The 21,023-nt window shown below is 37.4% G+C and overlaps 4 protein-coding genes and 5 non-coding genes across 13 annotated transcripts in view; 2 read left to right on the top strand and 7 right to left on the bottom strand.

The window, feature by feature from the left end:
- MAP2K1 (mitogen-activated protein kinase kinase 1) overlaps positions 1 to 4,773 on the top strand; it is a 101,956-nt gene extending 97,183 nt beyond the window's left edge. Inside the window, exons 9-11 of one of the 2 annotated variants that reach the window (XR_012486955.1) lie at positions 2,318 to 2,401; positions 2,679 to 2,750; positions 3,764 to 4,773. Coding sequence is in view for 1 of the 2 variants with exons in the window: in XM_074294747.1 (XP_074150848.1) it covers positions 2,318 to 2,379; positions 2,705 to 2,750; positions 3,764 to 3,877 (222 nt within the window). In the remaining variant the exon portion in view is untranslated. The remainder of the gene's footprint in view (positions 1 to 2,317; positions 2,402 to 2,678; positions 2,751 to 3,763) is intronic. The other variant, XM_074294747.1, reaches the window with a different exon arrangement.
- Positions 4,774 to 6,857: 2,084 nt separating this feature from the next.
- SNAPC5 (small nuclear RNA activating complex polypeptide 5) lies at positions 6,858 to 10,321 on the bottom strand. 3 transcript variants are annotated; one of them, XM_074294750.1, is made up of 3 exons: positions 10,097 to 10,321; positions 8,651 to 8,740; positions 6,858 to 7,647 (listed from the first exon to the last, which is right to left on the bottom strand). In XM_074294750.1, exons 1-3 carry the CDS (start codon positions 10,184 to 10,186, stop codon positions 7,534 to 7,536), a joined length of 294 nt encoding a protein of 97 aa, XP_074150851.1. In that variant the 5' UTR covers positions 10,187 to 10,321; the 3' UTR covers positions 6,858 to 7,533. The 3 variants fall into 3 exon arrangements, with proteins under 3 accessions (XP_074150851.1, XP_074150849.1, XP_074150852.1); XM_074294748.1 differs by lacking the exon at positions 10,097 to 10,321 and adding an exon at positions 9,426 to 9,707; XM_074294751.1 differs by lacking the exon at positions 10,097 to 10,321 and adding an exon at positions 9,513 to 9,704.
- Positions 10,322 to 11,014: 693 nt separating this feature from the next.
- On the bottom strand, positions 11,015 to 16,036 carry RPL4 (ribosomal protein L4). The gene is made up of 10 exons (XM_074294746.1): positions 15,935 to 16,036; positions 14,828 to 14,999; positions 14,418 to 14,524; positions 13,795 to 13,933; positions 13,146 to 13,270; positions 12,646 to 12,775; positions 12,043 to 12,199; positions 11,762 to 11,845; positions 11,498 to 11,618; positions 11,015 to 11,353 (listed from the first exon to the last, which is right to left on the bottom strand). The coding sequence occupies exons 1-10, from the start codon at positions 15,935 to 15,937 to the stop codon at positions 11,102 to 11,104; spliced, it is 1,290 nt and encodes a 429-aa protein (XP_074150847.1). The 5' UTR covers positions 15,938 to 16,036; the 3' UTR covers positions 11,015 to 11,101.
- Positions 11,940 to 12,011, bottom strand: LOC141559234 (small nucleolar RNA SNORD18). The gene has a single exon (XR_012487299.1). It is a non-coding gene; the product is annotated as a small nucleolar RNA SNORD18 (small nucleolar RNA).
- On the bottom strand, positions 12,909 to 12,979 carry LOC141559236 (small nucleolar RNA SNORD18). Its single transcript, XR_012487301.1, has one exon. It is a non-coding gene; the product is annotated as a small nucleolar RNA SNORD18 (small nucleolar RNA).
- Positions 13,998 to 14,097, bottom strand: LOC141559239 (small nucleolar RNA SNORD16). The gene has a single exon (XR_012487304.1). It is a non-coding gene; the product is annotated as a small nucleolar RNA SNORD16 (small nucleolar RNA).
- On the bottom strand, positions 14,592 to 14,664 carry LOC141559235 (small nucleolar RNA SNORD18). The gene has a single exon (XR_012487300.1). It is a non-coding gene; the product is annotated as a small nucleolar RNA SNORD18 (small nucleolar RNA).
- On the bottom strand, positions 15,086 to 15,186 carry LOC141559240 (small nucleolar RNA SNORD16). The gene has a single exon (XR_012487305.1). It is a non-coding gene; the product is annotated as a small nucleolar RNA SNORD16 (small nucleolar RNA).
- Positions 16,037 to 16,406: 370 nt separating the features above from the next.
- Positions 16,407 to 21,023, top strand: part of ZWILCH (zwilch kinetochore protein) — a 29,575-nt gene continuing 24,958 nt past the window's right edge. For both annotated transcript variants that reach the window (XM_074294740.1, XM_074294742.1), the window contains exons 1-3: positions 16,407 to 16,560; positions 18,842 to 18,881; positions 20,288 to 20,383. In XM_074294740.1, coding sequence (XP_074150841.1) covers positions 16,508 to 16,560; positions 18,842 to 18,881; positions 20,288 to 20,383 — 189 coding nt within the window. In that variant the 5' untranslated portion in view covers positions 16,407 to 16,507. The remainder of the gene's footprint in view (positions 16,561 to 18,841; positions 18,882 to 20,287; positions 20,384 to 21,023) is intronic.

The following is a 21,023-nucleotide window of genomic DNA, read 5'->3' as shown; positions in this document are numbered from 1 at the left end:
GGATTGATTAAACATTTCTGAGGAATGATGACTTTACAAAAACATACCTCTTGTTTTAGATCAAGGGGCAGCTAGATGGCGCAGTGAATAGAATACCAGCTCTGAAGTCAGGAGGACCCGAGTTCAAATCTGGTCTCAGACACTTAACACTTCCTAGCTGTGTGACCCTGGGCAAGTCACTTAACCCCCAACTGCCTCAGGGGGAAAAAATAACAACTTATTCAGATAAGTTGCTTTGGTAGTGATTTAAGTCATATCCAATATTATCTTCTCAATATCTTTTTATTTGGAATTTACTTTATCCTTTGCCATAACTAGTTGAGCTGAAGGCAGTCAAAAAATTCTGAAATAAATGGTGAATCAATAACTGTTCATTTCCTTTCCTTTAAAGAGAAAAGTAGTTTTATTTTTATTAGGGGTCAGTTATAATTGTTCTGGGCTTTCCCAATCCTACTTTTTTTTTTTTTTTGACTCTTTAGGAAAGTATTCATTATATGCAGGTGTAGCATTTCTGAGTAATCTTTAAAATCTCTTTCATTTCTTGATCCTAATCCATATTTTCAACTCCTTTTCCACATTCTCATTTTTTAAATGAAAGTTACCAAGAATAAAATTTAAATAATTTAATTTCATTGAATGATCTTGTCAAATACTCTGTAGGATTTCTATCCTCCTTCATTCTTTGAAATAGATGATCATACTGCAGTGATTTATTATAATCTGTAATTATCTTCATAATGATAATGTTTTCTTAAGGTAAAGTGACTGAGGAGTGTCCTATTCTTATGTTTCTTACTGCCTTTGTCCATATAATGAAACCAGCTGCTTTAATCATTTTTCCAAATAAAATCCATCTTCTTTATATCTTCTGGTTTCTTTTGTAATGAGAATGTTAATGTCTCTATAGTCCCATTTGACTGGAGTGTGTCGACTTAACATCTGGAGATCATAGATTTAGAGCTGTCAGAGGAAGCTGGAGCTAGGTCTAATTCATTTACAGATGAGGTCACTGAGCCCCAGGGTCACACAGCTCCTGAGATCCTGAGACAGGATTCCAGGGAAGTCTTCCTGACTTCCAGGTCTTCCCTCACTCTTTGCTGAGCCTTAGACAGAGATTGCATGTCATCACCAATTTTCCATTGTACTGTGTGAGGAACAGTGCCCTTTTTTTCTGCCTCTCTATCAGTATCACTATAGGGATTTTGTTTTTGTCCAGATTGTCTGTGGCCATGACCAAATAGAGTGATGATGTAGCTACGACTTCTAGTAATGCAGCATCTGCATTTAAGTTGTTCTTGAACAGAAGTTACATAATCTGTTGCTAGGGCTTTACTAATCATTTCTAGCTTGCACACTCCATGAGAATTTGCAGTCTGGGATAACCTTAGGTAGCCCTAGTAACTTGCCACAATGAGACATTAGAGAAGCTTGTCATAGTTATTTAATATGTATGGAAAGTGGCAAATGAATGGTTCACAGAAAGACGAGCAGTTGGAGAAGATTCCTTGAAGTGGGACTTGAGCTAGACTTTGAAGGTTGGTCAGAGGAGGGAACAGGTAGAAAAGCAAGGAGGGAAAGCTATCTTAGGGAATCGGAAGGAGCATTGTGGACTAGTCTGGCCATAGAAATTGTGAGAGAGGAGATTGAAAGGTGGTTGGGGCCAGATTGTGGGTTTGGATTGGATGTAACTAGAATAATTCTAGAAGAAAAGCCTTCTTTTCCTTGATTATCAGTAGAGATAATATGACTTAGGGCATACATTGTTATCTCTGATAATAAGATTCTAGTCCTGCTTGCTCATTTGGAAGAAATTATAAAATCTTGGCCTCGATTTAATTATTCCTAAACAACAATAATGGGCAGAGATCTTTTCTGAAGTGATCAGAAAAAGCTCTTTTGTTGTAAGGATCTGTTTCCTAGAATGTTGGGTAACATTCTCCTAGACTCTTCCCCTAATAGTATTAATGTCTGATTTTTTGTTGTTGTTGTGTACATTAACTGAATCCCCTCCTCATCTAGACACATATTTTTAGGAAGCTTTTTGCCTTAGTTAGAAACATTAAAGAGGATCTTGTACCCTCCTGCTACTGATTAGCAAATTAGGTCAAAATCATCTTTAATTTTACTGCTAACATCGTCCCACCAAGTATGGGAAGTGTGGGATGCCTGAGCTCTTCTCTGGTCTACTTTTGTGTTAATAGTTAAGCAGTAAGCCTCTCTTAAGGCAGGTGGATAGAAGAGATATTTTGGTTAGGATCAGCTGTAGAGGAGAGTTCACTCTAGTGAGTTAGATGTAATATTATGTCATGTGTTTCAGCCTCCTCCAAAGTTGCCCAGTGGAGTCTTTAGCCTGGAATTTCAAGATTTTGTGAATAAATGGTAAGTTGGCCTCTTATTCTTGGCAAGTGTATCATAGAGAATTTGCCTTTTTTATATTGGGCTGCATTCCTCTGAAGGATTTTCAGATTTGGCTTTTTTTGTGCTAACCCACCATGGCTTCTTCCTACTGAATCTTTGATATTCTCTCGTGGGTTTCTGATCCCAAGACTTTTATATAAATCATTCATTAAAAGTCTATATTAGACAATCACACTGCACTTTACATTTTACTTAATTTATCTTTTGTGGGTTAATTTTATAGAGACTAATAAAAAAATTTACCTTCAAAGAAAGAGAAGTAATTTTTATTTCTTCTTCTTTTAAGCCTAATAAAAAATCCAGCTGAGAGAGCTGATTTAAAGCAACTTATGGTAAGTCAAGTCTTAATAGATTTCTCACTAATATTGAAATTACCCCTTAGGAAGTATAGGGCCAGGGCAAATTTTATTGTGTGCCTCTTGGTCAATATTTCAATACAGTTGAAATCCAAATTAAATTAATTTTAAGGGCAATAGTGAAGGAGAAAAGATGTTTTCAAAGGTTAATATGCAACCTGAGAGATGATCTGTCTTATTCACTTCCTGGTAATATTGGGGAGTTTACATACATATATAAGCCTCTAGTCTTTTTTTTTTTTTTAAGTCAGTCCATTCAGAGAACAATTACCCAATCAGCAGGAGTGGTCAGAGGACCTATTAAGCTTGAATCAGCTCAGTTTATCATTTGTTCTTTTGTATTCCTTTTGAATCCTTTTTAAAGTATAGAATTGCTTCAAATATGTACCTTTCAAAGCTGTCTGGCTGATATGTAATTCCCTTCTTTTTTCATTTTGGAGAGATACCCCTTTTCTTGTACTTTTTTTCCATCCCACCTTTTCCTCTCAAGTAAAAAAGAAAGAAAAAAGGTATTTGTAACAGATATCCATAGTCAAAGCAATTCCCTGCATTTTCATGTCCAAAATGAAAGTTTTATTATGCAACATGAATCCATCACCTCTTTATCTGGAAATAGATAGCATGCTTTATTATTAATCCTTTGGAATCTTGATGGTTCATTACATTGCTCAAAAGGTGGTTTTTGATTACAACTGTTTATCTTTACAATGCTATTACTGAATAAATTGTCCTGGCTTTACTTACTTTAGTCTACATCAGTTCCTACAAATCTTCAGTTTCTCCAAAACTATCCTTTTCATTAATTATGGTGCAGAAATAGTTCATTTTATTCATATACCATAGCTTATCGAGCCATTCCCCAATTCACAGATACCCCATTGATTTCCATGTCTTTACTATATCAAGATGCTACATATATTTTTACACTTATTGAATCTTATTTTTTTAATGTTCTAATGTTACTTCCTCTCCACATTTCTCACATACAGGTTCACACTTTTATCAAGAGATCTGATGCTGAGGAAGTTGATTTTGCAGGCTGGCTCTGCTCCACCATAGGCCTTAACCAGCCTAGCACACCAACCCATGCTGCTGGCGTCTAAAGTGTTTCTTTGGGAAGCTGGAGAAAGGCTGCTCCCTCACCCATTGTGCAAAACGATGCTACCTTAGGTCCTATTTCTCATGCTTGTCTCTGTTCAGATGTGCATTTTACCCTGTGAAGAAGGATGAAGAACATAGCATGTGCCAAATTCTATTTGTGATTTTTTTTTTTTTTTCAAATTATTATTCCCTTGAGTGAATTGGCTTTGCATCGGGGGCTTCTTATTTGTGTTAACGACCCCCCAGAAAATGTGTGTTGTTGAGTTAGTGAGATTTTCTTTGCATTGCTGCTCTTCCAGCCTCAGCTGGCTGGCCTTGTGATTTGGGGGGAGGGGGTTGTCTTGACACAGTGGTACTTCATTCTCACTAGGCATTTACCCTCTTTTCCTGAAAGTGGAAAGGAGAAGCCTGGTGATGTCCTTCACAAGCAGTGCATGGGAAGCATGCTTTTGCTGCTATGAAAACAAGCATTAGAAAGTGGGTGTCACGGTGTTGTAATTTTTTGCTTTCTGTGTAGAATCCAGCTGTTTTCACCTAAATCAAGTTAGAGCCCCGCACTGCCATAATAGCCAGGGCTTCATCAGTCTATTGTGAGGACTTAGAGACTTGTGGCTATATTTCTATATTTATTTTAAAAATATTCTCTGTGGGATATTCAAAGTTGTTGGGTGGTGTATGTCTCTTAATTTTTGACTGGCGTTTCTAAAATAGTGGGGGTTTTCGATTGTCACCAATGAATTAAGTCATTAAAGTTCATCAGACATCTTCCTCTTAATCCAATTACAGAATATATTGTGTATAGTGCCTAAAAATTGTATGGAGATCCTTTTAACCATTTTATTTTCAAATGTTTAACAAATCTAATCTCTTATTCTAATAAATATATCATCAAGTTTAACAGAAGAGTTGAAAAGTATATTTTCTGTATTTCAGGTGGTGATGGTTTTATCAGTCATTCTATAGGAAAATGGTCACTTTGCTTTCTTAAATCTGTCCGAGCTTTTTTTATGTGGGAAGGGAGATGAAAATAAGAAAGATTACAAGAAGGAAATACTGGACCAAGAAAAACCTTGTAGCTTGATGCTTTTCGAAAATGTGCTTTTGGATGCTTTCCTGTCATTTTATACTCTTAGAAGTCACATCAAAAACGATAATGTTCAAAATCTCTCCCATCAAGCACCTTTATCAATAAGCATCTTCCAATAGCTTGCCTCTGGAAATCAGAAAAGATCCTATTTATATTTCCCATTCACTTTTCTTTTTAATTCAACTTAATTTTCAGTTTTATATTCTTCTTTCCTCCCCCACTTCTTGAAAAGGCAAAAAAAAAACAAATCCATTGCAAATATTTATAATTAAATTTCTATATTAGCTATGTACAAAAAAAAAAAAAAAAGAAAAGAAAATGTGTTTCAGTCTGTACTGAGGAATCTACAAACTTTTTAGAGGTAGGTAGAATATTTCTTCATGAGACTTGAAATTGCAGTTGGTCAATTGTACTGATTACTAAGTCTTTCAAAGTTGATTAATTTTATAATTAGTGCTTTTATTGTATGTTATTTTTCTGCACGATGTATCACTTCAGTTCATATAAACAACTTACCAGGTTTTCTCAAAACTTTTCTTTGCTTTTATGACTTTTTTTATAGCAGCACTGTATTCCATCATAACCATATATTCTAACTTCATCAACTCTTCCCCAGTTAACTGACAGTCTCATAATTCCCAGTTCTTTGCCATCACACACACACACACACACAAATTTACTCTAAATATTTTTGATACATATAGTTCTTTTTTCATTGATCTCGATTATATACCTTTTGCTATCACTGTAAGAGCTTTCTGGCCATAGTACCAAATTGACTGAACTAGTTCATAAGGTCCCCCAGCAGTGTATCATTATATCTGTTTTCCCATATGCCCTCCAGTGTTTATTTTCCTTGTTTGTTTATCTGGCCGAATTGATGCCTACCCTTTTCTTTACAAAATTTTTTTTTTAAAATTCTTAGGACAAACCTGAAGGACCTTGGGAATTTAACTGGTCATAGTCTTGCATTTTTTTCCCCTCTTAATATAACATTTAAGTGTGCTTGTATCATACCTGTGTATAGTGCCCATTCTGAGTTATATATCTATCCCTTTGTTATTTTCTAATTATCTGAAGCTATAGTTCTAGAATACTTATATATGTTGTATGGCCTTTCTTAGCAGCTCCTAGCACTCCACCTTTTATTTGGGATGATCGATTTACTTAATGGGATAGTTTTGAAATGACTTAACAAAAAAAAATTTCCTCATTTATAGGATTTTGGGTAGAGTGCTATAAAAATGTGGGAATTGGTTTCCAAAACGTGCTCGAGACACTAAAAGGTTGCATATACTTCGTATATTGTGTTAATGCTCTTCACAGGTAAACAAGCTGAATTTTATATTATAGCACTCTCCAGGTCACCAAACGATTAATGAATTCTACATTCCTGACAATTTATTCCTTTAAAAATTTTTATGATTTTTTCAGTGGTTAATTTTGGGCTTTTACTGCATATAAACCTAAAGATATTGCCTGAACTTCTCCCTCCTTCATTTTCTTCTTTGCAAGATTAAAAATGCACTGCCAATAAAAACATTTGACAAAGATGCTTTTGGTTTATTAGATTTAAAACTCACTCAAAAATTCTGACCTGGAAATCATTAATGATAACATGTTGACCATCATCATTTTTTAAAAGTCAACATTAGATACTATTTTCAAAGAAACATGTTTAGTTGCATTTCTGATTCTGGTATACAATAGTATGCAGTTGTTTTTGAAAGTTTTAAAACTGCACAAGAATGCCTGTTGTCTTTTATGTGTTCGTGACTGCTATGTTTTGTTGCTTGTGCTGTGCAAATATGACCTAAATTAATCATATCCTCTGTGGTAAGGGAAAGCGCATAGAAATGAATCTTGACCACAAATGAGAAATTTTCAGTGTTTGATTTCTTTAGCCTTTTTTTAATTGTAAAAACAAGTTCATTCAATAAGTATATCCTAAGACATTTTAAAAAATATGGCACATTTCCTTAAATACAAAAATGATTTTTTAAAACGATTCAGTTTTATTATTCCAATATGTATTCTACAAGAACATGGTTTGGCTTTCTCCTTTAATAGCCCATTGTCAGCATTTTTTATCTGCATTTAACCACAGTGTAGTAGCTCAGATTAAGATGTTCCTCTTTACATATACATTATAGACATATACATTACATATATATTAAGATGTATACCTCTTTATTTTTTTTATCTGCCAGATTATAGAACCTAGAAATGTCTTGCTCTATGCACAAGGGAGTTGTTTAATATATATTGACAAGTAAAGGCATACTGTTAAACTCCCTTTTAAAGGCATAAGAAAAATGTGAAAGGCTGGCTTACATTTAATCTTTTCTGATTACAAATACACAACTATTTCCATATAACATCACATAGAGTTTTATCTCTAGTGTGTATATGTATCTGAATTGACTAACTTAATATGAATGTGACCTTTTTTTCCAGTGGTAAAATATAGATTCTTGAATTTCCTACCCTGTGGTAGATAACTGAAAGAAAATTCCTGAATCTTAAAATTAACTGAGATAAATAACTAATCCTGATTTTTCCCTTTCTCCTTTAGGAATCAGATTCTTCTTCCTCTTCTTCTTCTTCTTCTTGAGCATGATTTCTTGTACTTAGCTGTAATTCAGTTTGATTGATGGAAGTTTCATTGTCTACCTGCACCAAGATCTGATGTGGCCAAAGATATTATATACATACATATTAATATTAAAAAAAGAACAAAAAAAATACACTTTAAAAACATCAAGTCTTAAAACCAGACCTAAATCTTTTTTTTTCTCTCATCTCTCATCTTTAAGACATTGAAGACTCAAAGTATAGTGAAGTCACTACTCAATTCAAATTCCTCAAATTCTTTCAGATTAAATGTTAGTTGTATTACAAACATGAGTCTTTAGGCTAGGCTATAACAGGGCTTCTTAAAACTTTTTTACTCATGATCCCTTTTCGCCTGAGAAATTTTGTGACAAATATATAAAATATGTATACAAATCATTTTGTGACACTCTCCCCTTTCAGATGGGGCTATATGATAAAAGGCAGACTAGGGCAAATGGCCTTAATTTGAATGAACTGAAATTTATTAAAACCATATGCATTTAGTTAGGGGAAGTTATTAATGTGTATTTTTTGTTTCAGAAGAAAGTGTCCCAAGGCTTGGTATATAACAAGTACTTAATAAATGCATGCTATGATTACCTCAGGTCATTTGATGTGAGAGGGTCAGATTAAGGATAAGAACCCAGTTTTGTCCAATTCAAAGGATGGCCTGGTAAATCACCTATAGAGTTAACTTCCTGAAGTTAATGATTTGAATAGCTTTTTAAGCAGGTTTACTACAATGTGTATGTAACAGCTTTGACACAATTTATCCTTCCTAAACATAATGCCCCAAATTAGAATAACTGAGATGACAGATGAACAGAGGGAAGTAAGCAATCAAAAATTAAAAAAAAAAAAAAAAATGCAATGCCCTTAAGCAAATTACAAACTAATTAGAAATTTAGCGGGTTTATTAACTTAAGGAGGAATGAAGTTTCTCATAACTTTCCAAGTCCTTTAGTCTCAAAAATGTGTTTTTTACTGTTTTGTATTACCCAAAAGCAGAGAATTATACCATTAACTCTGAATTTCAGTTTTTTCCCATAGTTCCACATTTACTTATGCTTACATTTTCTGGTTCCTTAGTTGGAGGTGAAGGATGGGTCATTCCTTCCCCTTCTCTGGAGCTAATAATTGACTGAAGGGCCAGTTCTTCAACCTAAAACATAAGACAAGTGGATTACTTTGCCTTTCACTACACTATGAAGAGGAAAGAACAAAGCTCCCACTGTACGTTAAGAGAAGTGGAATGCAGTCTTGGGATAGACCTCAGCTACCAGTAGTGGCAGGAAGCTCTTGAGATTCACTGCCCTTACAAGGAGGCAAGCTCCTTCCACCTTTGGGCTCCCCTCAGATAATTAAATAGTAAAGTGTCTCTTCTGCAGCTGAGCTCAGTTTAAGGCAAGAATCCCCAAAGCTAACATCAAGTGTAACAGAGACTCAGGCCCCTTCCTCCTAAACTGGTTAAAATTTTGCCTGGCCAGCCCTGGATTAAGGAAGATAGGAACCAAAGGGATGGTTTTTATATTGGCAGGTGTGGGAGGAGGAGTACTGAGGAGATCATGGAGGATGGACGGCGTATTAGTAGAGGCCTACGAACTGCAAGGAGTCTTGAAATCCTCTAGTACAAACAAGAAAATGGAGATTTTTCCCAAGAGATTAGGCCCTGTCAGACCTGTCAATTCTAGATCCTCTTACTCTTTCTAGTCTAGGCTTCCTCTCGGTTATCATCAAACGCTAGCACTGTGGAGTATACAAATAAAAAGTCTGATCCACGAGACCTGGTGGGAGCAGCAAGAAGGGGAGCCATGAGATAGGAATGCCGAATTACAGATTTCTGTCACCTCGATTGACCGGGCACCCAGAAAATGGCTAGCGGCCGCAGAAGCGGACGAAGGAGAAAAGCATTCAAGGTGAGAAAAGAAAGGGACCTTCCATCCGATGTCCTCCGTCCAAATGCGGTGAGATCTGGTCTTAGTTTCCCAATCTAGCCACCTCCCATTGCTATATCTCAACATCCTACAACACAAACAAACCACCCCCTCTAGCAGTCCGAGGGAGGGACTGCGCTACAGTTAGGACCCGAGTTCCTTAGAGCTCTCCTGGATCACACGTTTCTCTAAAGCACGTACTGAGATTTTCTCGGCGGAAGCACTTAGTTTGGAGCCCTCCTACAGAACCCTTCCCTCCTCGCCCAAAGGTCTAGGTTTATTTTCGACCACTTTGTAATGTGCTCATCTGTCTACTTGCGGTCGTTGCCTTCTCCTTTTGCCCCTAAGTATCCCCGGCTCTAACTAGGGGCTAAGCACGTGCTCAGCAAATGCCCCTAGGAGGAAGCCATAGGGGAACATCGCCGGTTCCCGACGGTGGCAGGGGAGGGGCGTGGCTGCGCGCTTCCACTTCGGCCACTCAGCTCGGTTTCTCTCCTTCCTCCTAGGGGCGGTCTCTTGAGGGCTACACCACTCTCGGCTCCGCCCCAAACTGCTGGGGCTCAGGTTGCCTAAGGTGGCGTTACCTTTAGTCGATTGAGTTGGTCGTGCAGCGCCGCCTTCACTCGCAGCAGCGTCTCCTCTTCCTTGCGGAGTTCCTGCAGCCGGCTTAGCATCCTGCCAGCTCTCCAATTTCGGAGCGCTTACCTCTCAGGACGCGCCCAGGGGACGCCGTCTGACGACAGCGAAGCCCCATACGGAAGAGGCCGGGCAAACGGACATCTTGAGTATGTGGACAATACACTTCCGGTTCATCATAGGCTCCCACCGGAAGCTCTTCAATGGGATGCTTTTACAAGTTATAGGCTTTTCTTGATCAGCCACATCCATTGCATATCCTAGGCACCCACCGCCGCAAGTTTATAGACACCTCGTGCAGGAGCCACCCACCTCCTAACTCGAAGGCCCTCTGCGGAGATTCCGGACTTCCCTAGATGCCCCTAGTGTTCTGCTTCTGCACCTATGGGGCCTTTCTACTGGCCAGACCACACTTCTCCCTATGGTTGATCCCATTGCTGGCATCTAGGGGGGTGCCTTCTACAGCTCATTTGACACTAGAAAAATGGGGCATGACAGCCATCAGGCGACTTGTGACTTCAAAACCCAGGTCCAGGTTGGCTGCTCTCATCCCCTTACCATCTCCTACTCAATAATTACACCATCCCTTCACACACACATAAAATCCAGTTGTGCATAACATAGCCTTTGAACCCCTCACTTGGACTTAGTACTGAGTGGACCCTTAATTTGCACTATCAAGTTTCTGTTGTCCAAAACCCTATAGATATATTTTAATTGTATAGGAGTCAGCATCTTGTATTGATTTTCATAAGTTCTGAATTCAAGGCCCAAATCACTTATAAAGCAATTAGTTTAATTTCTAAAACTTTTTGTAAAATATGATCTATTTGTGAACATCAAATATTTTAATAAAAAACTTCCAGTTTTTTTCCAAAGCCACTTTGAATATTTATTTTTTAGAAATTCACAATGTCCACATAATGTGGATGCCCCAATAGATAAAGCTGAGTTTATGCAGCAGGCTTCTTCTCAGGTTTTTTTTGTGTGGCAGGTTTCTTTTCTGCAGAGGGCTTCTTCTCAGTTGCAGGTTTCTTAGCTGCTGCAGGCTTCTTTTCTGCTGGTTTCTTCTGCCCTGCAACCTTCTTTCCTCCTGCAAGCTTTTTATTACCTGCAAGCTTCTTCTTTTTCTTCTCATCTACTGCTTTCTTTGCCTCCATAATTTTCTTTAGTGCAGCAGCTCTTTTATCTTCTCTGATTTTCCGCTGTAAAGGAAAAGGAAGAAGATAAGGCAACAACAACAACAACAACAACAACAACAACAACAACAACAACAACAACAACAACAAAAAAAAAAAAAAAAAAAAAAAAAAACGCAAACCAGTGTATATTTAATATGCATTACTTACATTCTTAGCCTGGCGTAGAATTGTATTCCGGCGCATTGTCTTGGCATATGGGTTCAGTTTCACCATGATTCTCAAGTTCTTCAGTGGGTTCTTCTTGAGTACTCGTCTATGAATCTTCTTGCTGTAAAGTGGTGGGTAATATTTTGTATTAACATATTTTTAGTGACAGAACAGTCTAAACTGCAAATGTTACCATTCACCATTAATAAGCAAAAATGAGCTAACTATTACTGTCAAGTTAGATGCCAATAACTGTTAATTTACCGTGGTGCACGGAGGGCTCTCCGGATCTCTGGGCTTTTCAAAATCCTGGTAAGGTCTGTGTTGGTCATCTTGTGCATGGGAAGACTGAAAGGGGGGAAATTCAGAGTTTAAAAAATAAAATCAAGAGTGTTGTGTTTAGAAGAAAAATCTGAACTAAATTTCATCTTTTGAAAAGATCAGAATCAGAACTTCCACTAAAATCATAGGCTTCAGAAACACGGACCAATGAAGTGGAATCTCATCATTTCCAATCCTCTCAGTTCAGTTCTGAGAACACTTACTTGTAATGACTCTTCAAGATAGCAGGCCGGCGCCATGTACCATACAGCTCATCCAACTTGCGGAAGGCACTTTCAGTCCAAATACAAAAACGCCCCACATGCCCTCCAGGAGCAAGCCTCAAAAGATTTAATTTACTCACATTAAGTAGAGTAATACCTGTAAGGTAAAGCAAAGTGGGAAGAATGGTTTCATCATATATAGCTCAGAACTTTTTTATTAAACTATATAAAGGCAATTCAATGAAAATTGTCACACTAAGTGCAATATATCACAAATGAAGTTCTTTCCAATGTACTAGAATGTACATAGTATTTTAATACTATGTACTTCAGACTTCAGAAACATGCACTATGAAATAAAACCTCAGCTTTACAAAGCTACTTTCAATATCCAGAGAGGAAAAAACCAACTACTCTTATAACAGGATCACAACTCTTAAAGCTATGCCAATGGACCTTAGTTCCAGACCAGTCACACTCAAAGATGACTTTCAAGTAGGCCTACCATTAGGTTGCCAACTAGCCAGTAAAAAATTCAAACACATAAGATTGATCACAATTAATTAAATTAATCCTTTAAGTATACTGAGGGAAAAAAAGTACCAGGAATGTTTCTGAAGGCCTTGATGATACCATTGTCTTCGTTATAGATGATACAAGGTCCCCGGCGCTGAATACGACGACGGTTTCTCATTTTACCCTTACCAGCTCGCATCCGCTGAGAAGCATAGACCTTAAAAAGATTTTTTAAAGGTCATCTTAGTGGTACTTAAAAGTGAAATTTTACAGTAATAACTCTTAAAAACTGAAGAAAACACATTAGATTGATTCTTTTCAATGTAACTACATATGAAACCCCCCAATCAAGTATCAGAACTTCCACAAAATCACGTTGTTTCAGAAACACGGACCATGAAGTGGAATATCATCATTACAAGATGTCCCTTATGTCTGGAGGCAAGAAACCAGATTGTTTTACTCTGATGAGCCCCTGCTGGACTTCGTTCCTTTACTTTAAGATAAACCTCCCATTTCCCAATTTTAGACATTATTTGTCTAATACCACCGTAGTGACGTTACAGATATATGCCTGGTTAACTTACCTTTTTGATGTCATTCCATGCTTTCAGCTTCTTAAGCAGCAAAACTGCTTCTTTGGTCTTCTTATACCCCTCGACTTTATCTTCAACCACTAGAGGAAGTTCTGGAACTTCTTCAATTCGATGACCTAGGTAAAGGGGAGGGAGAAGGGAAATAAGTGATATGCCCATGACAATTCTACAGAAAAACATGTTCCAAGAAATTTCTTTTAACTGTATAGAGCTAGCCAGAAGACACACAGAATTGCTAATTTGCATAGTTACCAACCACAAGACTTTAGGCAGGTGGTGGCAAGAGTAAATAGAAAGATGGGCATCAGGAAGTCTGGAATTAAAATTTAGTCTCATCCTTATTAGCTGTGTGATGCTAAAGTTACTTATTCTTCATTAATTTATGCATCTCTAAAACTGGACAAGATCATCTATCTAATCTTGCAGGTTGTTGTGAGGATCAAATGAAATTTTTAAAAAATTGCTCAGCACAGTGCCTACTCACTATATAAATGTTTATTTCCTTCCTTACTGTTCCATAATACCAAGGTTTCCAAAACATGACTTAAAATGGATTTTCAGAATTTTCTACAGTAAAGGGAACAAAGAGACCAAGGTAGACCAAGGCTGGTGCACTCAAACCATTTCTAATATAACATACCTTTTGACATGACCAGTGCTGGCAGAGCAGAGGCAGCCAAGGCAGAGCAGATAGCATAACGTTTTTGTGTTGTGTTCACTCTGCGATGCCAACGACGCCAAGTCTTGGTAGGAGCAAACATGCGACCTCCTCGACACATCTATTTTTCTAGTCAAGAATCAAATTTACCACTTAAAAAATTCAAAATACTTTTTCTTAGGTCTTGCTCAGAGAAATTTTTTCAGCAACCTTCTGTACCAGCTTACTGACAGCAGGCAACTGTCACTGAAAACAGAGTAAGGCGCAAATTACAGCATCATAGCAAGCTAATTCTTCATGTCATAGCCATTTATGAATATTTAATGCTTATGATGGGAGAAGCCTGAAGTTGACTCCATCACTCACTATATGCAAAATCCTGGACAGTTAATTTCTACATATACATGTACATACATACATATCTATGTATACACACACACATATATTAGCAATTAAATTCTACTCTTCACCTCACAGCACTGCCACAGGAAGCAGCATAATGTATATATTAATGACCACGCAAAAAAATAGGATGTTTATGCCAAACCATTTTTCATCATTATCATAATATCTTGTTTAGGAAACAAATTGAACACTAAGGATACGTTTCCAAAAGCACCCTGGCCAGAGCGGTGAGTCCCTCCACCTCGAACACGAGGAATTCGAGCAACAGCTCTGCCAGTGCCCCAGGACTCAGCACTGGTCTGGTGACCTAAAAAGGAGAAGCCAAGTGAGAGTTAATATATCAATAACACCCTCATCAAATGCATGTACTACACATTATCAGAACTTCCGTAAAAATCATGTGGTTCAGAAACACGGACCAATGAAGTGGAAATATCATCATTTCTGTGTAGCACTAAACAGTTTTCCTTTGAAGCCACCCAATTCACAAAATTATTTCAATTAAAATGTGATAAGTTTTTTTTTGGCTTTTAAAAAAACCCACACTTCTCCAAGGTTATGGTTCATTTTCTAAAAACAAAACTCAATCTTTATGCATACATGAGCATACCTGCTAGTTCACTGACAGCATAAGGTTGCCGATTATTTTTTCTCAAGTTGGTGTGAACAAAATTCACAATATCTGGACGAATAGGAGCTTTAAAGACAGCAGGCAAGGTAACATTTTTGCCAGATACTTCTCCCTTTTCAGAGTACACAGAAATCAAGGGACGTACACAAGCCTGAGAAAGAAAGTAACAAGCACTTATAAATCACATTATCAGAAAGAAAACCTGCCCTTTTCGGTTTCTAAGAATTCTGGGAACATTGCTCAGTTACTAATAATCGTCACCCAGAAAGCGCCAGCATACTGACAGCAGGCAACTGTCACTGAACGCTAGGTAAGACGCAAATTACGACATCATAGCAATGAGTCTTCCCAGGTAACTTAATGTCTCAAAAAAAAAAAAAAAAAAACAAAAACTCATTAAAAAACTCATTAAAACTCTCCTTACAAAATCTTCAAAACAATCTAATTAAACACGGATGGGTTAATGTTATTTAAATTTTTGATGCAATCTTTATCTCACTGGGAATTCATTCGTTCAATCCAAGAGATAAATCAATTTGCTTTCTATCTTATTCCTTTGAACTTAGACATTAACTCCATATTTAGTTTTCTCTCGATAGAGACCAGAATGCATCGTCAGAGAACTAGTCACTGATATCAGTCAGTTGTGCCGTAGGTCTTACCACACTTCTCGATTACGAGCGGGTTTCAAGGAAAAAAAAACCCTTTAAGTCCATGTGGCACAATACTCGGCAAAGGCCGAACGCGATCTTTCCTTACGTTCATTCTCATGTGATCCTAGACGCTACTAAATGAACTTTACCAGATCTTGGCCGCTCTGAATCCTAAGGGTTCAGTAGCCCCACAATTACCCAGCGCCCTCATCCTGAATTAACCCCGTAGGCCTCCGAATTTTTTCGGTTCCCGCACACGTTGCTTCTAAGATGGCTGCCCTTTCGCCACACCACGCACCCACCCACCCCAAACCGGAGGCAGCGTTCAAGGGAGATCTAACATTTCTCCACGTCCTCTCCGCTGTCCGGAGTCCCAGGTCCCACTCTAAGTTTTCGGCTTGAAGAACTTACTCCCCACAAAGAGTTCACTCACCATGGCGGGCACCGGAGAGTAAGAGCCACGCTCCTCTCCGCCCGATGGCTCCACAGGAAAAGGAAGTGCGAAGCACCAACTTGCAATTATATGTATCCCTCCCCCTACGCTCTGCCCAATTCCGAGCCAATGAAGAGAAAGAGAACATTTCTGTGCTCAGTATTTCTTTTATAAACATACAATAAATACTGAGTATAGAAATACGTATTCCTATATAAATGAAATTAATTTATTAAAACAATTTTGAAGTTTTTAATATAGACTAGACGTTAGGGACTCATTTTTCGCGGAATGATCCTAAAGAGAGTGTGAGCTGATGTCGTGCGTAAAAATCTTCTTTAACCTTATTAGCATTTATTTTTCTTAATTTAGAATGAAATAGTATTTAAATAAGAAAACGCGCTGTATGTAATGAAAATTTAAAAAAAATTTAGCGGAGTAGACTCATTAGTTTTTTTTTAAGGCAAAATGTAGTCCGGGCGGGGCGGAGCGAGTCACGACCCCCGTGACGTTAGCTGTTGAGTGCGCACTTGTTCGCAGACGTGGCTTGGGAGCTCTGAAGCTGCGGACGCTATGTTGCCCAACGTGAATGAGTCGGCTACGGCCCTTTACGACCTTCTCATTAAGTGAGTTATCTCCCCATCTCTTGTCGCCTTATTGTGTCTGTCTGTCTCTCTCTGGGTCTCGGCCTTGGGTGGGGCGAAGAGAGCGGCCACCTCATTTTGCCCCGCCAGCTCCGCCACAGGCTCTGGTCCTGGCTGCCCCACCCCCCTGCCGAAAGGCAGTTATTTGCCCTGCCAGTTACGTCTCCCCTTTTTGAAACCTCGGCCGCGGCTTTATGGCCCGATCTAGGCCCGTCAGAGGCTGGCCTCCCTCTCCAAGGCCGTTGCTGAGGCTTTCCTTTATTGTTAATGTCGGGTTGGCTGCGCTACGGCTTCCCCTTTCGGGGCCCCTCGTCTGCAGACGAAGGGTTGTGGGACCTGCAGCTGCCAACATTCCTGAGAGTTTGGCGGGATTAAGGGGATTTAGGGGAAGCCATTGCGCAGCTGCTTCTTTCTATTACATTAGCTTTGTCTTGGTCTCTCCGAGGGCCGTCAGGTGCAGGGGGGTGGGGGTGTGCAGGGGGGAGGGATGGCAAACCTATTTATTTTGTGATTTTAGAAACAAACATTACTCGCACTTTTGAAACTAGAGTACCCTTCGTTGTAAAATACAATACTACAATTCAGTAGATATTTATGTTGAGCCTTTGGAAACAACTTATTTTCAATAAGAGGTTCTGATGGTGCATCCCCCTGGCGGGTGTGACTGGGATTGCCAGTAGTCTACAAGCTGTTTCTAGAACTTTCTCTCCCCTCCTCTTCCCCCCTTCCCCCCTTCCCCCCCCTTTTTTAATTAATTTTTTTTTTTTTAACTAAGTTTTTCTGCCTTGCACAAAATGACTATTGGGATGAATGTGGGTTGCAGATTACCCACTTTAAATCATTTATAGCATTTTTCTTTATTTTTCTGTTTTTTCCATCTAATGTTCCCCTTCCTTTTTTTCTCCTCTTGTTGAAGTCAAGCCCATCAGTGCCAACCTGTCCTTTAAAATAACAATACGTAATATGGAATAAAAGAAAATATTGGACTTGAAGTAATAAATTGTTGTTTTGGTTGCTTTAAAAGTGTTTTTTATTTAACAGATATTTATGTATCCCCTCCACTCACTTTTAGAGAAAGAAAAAACTTTTGAACATATATCCTAGTCAAATAACATCAACAAAAAAACATTCCCAAGTTGGTCAGTTATGTCCAAGACACAAAAGTCTGTCTCTGTACCTTTCAAGACTGCTACTTTTCTTTCAGGAACATACTTCATCAATCCTAGAATCAGGGCTGTTTATTAAAGCCCCAAGTCTCAGAATGATTGCTCTTTACAATTTGTTGTATAAATTGTTCTGATTCTAATCAGTTCTTTTGTGTTAATTCATACAAATTTAGATTTCTCTGAACTTTTATAATTTCTTATTTAAACACTATTCTTTTACATTCAGATACTATAATTTGTTTGATCAATATTCAGTTAATGGGCATCCACTTATTTCCAGTTCTTTGCCATTAGAAAAGAGCTGGTACTGCGGGTCTTTGGGATATAGGATGGGAGGAAGAAAACAAGCATTTTATCATTAAGCTTCTTCTACCAGGCACTTGTGCTAGGCAAGTTGCAAATATTCCCTCTCTATTGCGCCAGAGCCCTCAATTGGGCACTGGACTTTCAGCAAGTACTGGCTTTACTGGGTAGATTTCTTTCTTAAGGACCAGGCCTTATAACCAAAACTAATTTAATTCTATTAGCTACTCCTGGGTCCTAGGCCAACTCCCATTTGTTTAGTGGGTCCTGATTGACTCAGATTGATTAGCAGTCATTTCTGCTTTGGCAGGGATCTTCCCCTCCCAGATTCTTATTTAGATTTTTTTGAATTGGGTGAAAGAGGAGATTCTTTGCTTTAATTGTACCTAGCCTTAATCACTTAATGGGTTCAGCCTCAGTCAAACCGAGACCTATTGAAGATCTTAGCTTAAAAAGGCCAAAGAATCCCATTTCACCCCGTGCCATCTCCAGTTGTCCTGATCTATATCTAGCCACTAGACTCAGATGGCTCTGGAAGAGAAAGTGCGACAGGTGACTTTGTACAGCCCTCCCTCACTTAAATCCAATTCACTTGTATGTCATGGCATACACTCCCTGATATCTTGGTTCTCTTTGCTGAGTTTTTTGTCACTTCTCAATGTTCTCTATGCATAGCACCACCACCTAGCTGCCTACCAGTTGTAAGAAAAGCATTTTATACACCTTTATAGAAACATTAATAATTTTTTTATTCTGAATTCACCTAATTACATATTAACACTTTTGTATTTCAGAGCAATGGAAGAAGTAAAGAAAGAGCCATTTTTCTATGAGGTATAAAGTTGTTTATTGTTTTTTTAAGTAACTCTCTTCATACTTAAAATTTACATTGTGTATTTTAGTTAATAAGTGCTCACTGTGCACATCAAGGGGAAGTTCTTCATATCAGCTCCAGAGATTTGTATGCTTTTACTTAATGTAGAGATATTCATTTTTTCATCGAATCATTTTCATATTACTTTATGATCCATTGGTACTAACCTTAAAAACGTAGGTGACACCTTATGTCTTCTTAGCTTCTATTAAATTATACAACATTCTAATTTAGAAGGTGAAATGTAGTTTAATTCTGTAGAGTTTATAAGGGATAAAATACTTGTTTTTATGAGTTGGATAAAAATCTAGATTATTTCATAAAAGAATTTAAAAATGCAAATGTTCAGTTTGTTTTATTTTTTTAAATTTGTAAAATAATATATTTGAAATATTGATCTAAAGTCCTAAATTTAGCAATCATGAAAGAATACCTACCAATTTTGTGATAAAGATAGCAAATACAAAATAATTAGAGGGAGAGTTATGTTCTTCACAAATTTTCTGAAGCATTGATATTGATGTAGGGAAAGTTTTTTAAAAGAACATACCAGGCACAAAGATGAGCTTGAGCAAGAGATAATTTAAAATTTTAAATATTGACCATACAAGTTTAGATCTATAAGGGCCATTGCAGGTAGTATAGTTTTATTTTCTCATAAATTGGGAAGCTGCTGAGTGAAACGAGCAGAACCAGATCATTATACACTTCAACAATGATACTGTACGAGGATGTATGCTGATGGAAGTGGATTTCTTCAACATAGAGAAGAGCTAATCCAATTCCAATTGATTAATGATGGACAGAACCAGCTACATCCAGAAAAGGAACACTGGAAAATGAATGTAAACTGTTATTTTTCCCTTCTGAATCCAATTCTTCCTGTGTAACAAAAAATTCGGTTCTACACACATATATTGTATCTAGAATACACTGTAATATATTTAACATATATAAGACTGCTTGCCATCTGGGGGAGGGGGTTGGGGGAGGAAGGGAAAAAATCTGAATAGAAGTAAGTGCAAGGGATAATGTTGTAAAAAATTACCCATGCATATGTACTGTCAAAAAAATGTTATAATTATAAAATAAAATAAAAATTAAAAAATAAATAAATAAATTGGGAAGCAATCCAAGAGATGTGAAATGATTTCTTCAAAAATCACATATAGCTAGTTAGTGGCAAAATTAACATCGGAATCCACATTTTCTTACTCCTTATTTATTCATCCTTCTTACTCTACCTTGCAGCTTCCATAAATTGTTGAAATGTGTGAAAATAGAATTTTCCTGTGTAATATTAGAGTTCTTTAGAGTAATGTATATTTACTCTACTTAAAGTGTAATTTCACATATTTTTTTACAGACTGATGTCCAAGTGAAATTGATTAATGAAAATCGGGCAAATCCTTTGGAAGGTTTTGGAAGTAGATATGGCATGAGATTTATTATGGAGAAAGTGGTAAGTGGGACTGGGTTTTTGTATAATTCTTAATGATCACATATGGTTACTTTAGGAGTGTTCTCAAAAGATCTTCATTTTAGTAAATAGTGCTCTCTCTTTTTAATTATAGATGTTTAAATTTTTCCTTTTATTTTGTGTATTAATTGTTATTAAAGCAGAATAAATTTCTAGGATACTGATATTCTGTACTTAATGATGTAATGAATAATGGTGTTCTCTGGATTTGGAATTTTAAGTTTGAGTCTCAGCTCTTATTTTCAAAGTATGTTAATTATTACTCAGCCTCCCTAACATGACTACTTCATAAGAAAGTATGTGTAAAGCTATGTCTTACTATGTAAATATGAATTAATGGGGAAAAAAATCAAAGACTTATGGGACAACACTTTGCTAAGTCTTAAGGGCTGAAAATACAAAATACAATCCCTACCACTCAGGAATTTCCATCTCATAAAGAGTACAGCTGTGGGGAGTTGGTGGCTAGGTCGGGGTATTTGGACCAGGAAGATTCAGGGCTGGTAACTGGAGCCGTAAAACAGTTGATTAATATGTTTATAACAACAGCATGTTAGGCCTGGGTAGATTAATTATGGAAAACTAATGCCAATTAGGAGAGTAAGGATAATATTTGAAAGTC

Source organism: Sminthopsis crassicaudata, chromosome 2, assembly GCF_048593235.1.
Source record: "Sminthopsis crassicaudata isolate SCR6 chromosome 2, ASM4859323v1, whole genome shotgun sequence".
NCBI lineage: Eukaryota > Metazoa > Chordata > Mammalia > Dasyuromorphia > Dasyuridae > Sminthopsis > Sminthopsis crassicaudata.
This window is presented reverse-complemented; position numbering and strand designations above follow the sequence as displayed.

What these genes read in the sequence shown, in the direction of transcription:
- SNAPC5 (XM_074294748.1), bottom strand. Translation starts at nt 9,599, where the DNA reads ATGTTGAGATATAGCAATGGGAGGTGGCTAGATTGGGAAACTAAGACC. An exon ending in TGGGTGCCCGGTCAATCGAG is followed by an intron (nt 8,741 to 9,425) that starts GTGACAGAAATC and finishes CTTATGTTTTAG; the next exon opens with GTTGAAGAACTGGCCCTTCA. An exon ending in CAACTAAGGAACCAGAAAAT is followed by an intron (nt 7,648 to 8,650) that starts GTAAGCATAAGT and finishes TGGCCACATCAG; the next exon opens with ATCTTGGTGCAGGTAGACAA.
- RPL4 (XM_074294746.1), bottom strand. An exon ending in AGCACTGGTCATGTCAAAAG is followed by an intron (nt 13,271 to 13,794) that starts GTATGTTATATT and finishes CCCTTTACCTAG; the next exon opens with GTCATCGAATTGAAGAAGTT. An exon ending in CATGGAATGACATCAAAAAG is followed by an intron (nt 12,776 to 13,145) that starts GTAAGTTAACCA and finishes AATCTTTTTAAG; the next exon opens with GTCTATGCTTCTCAGCGGAT.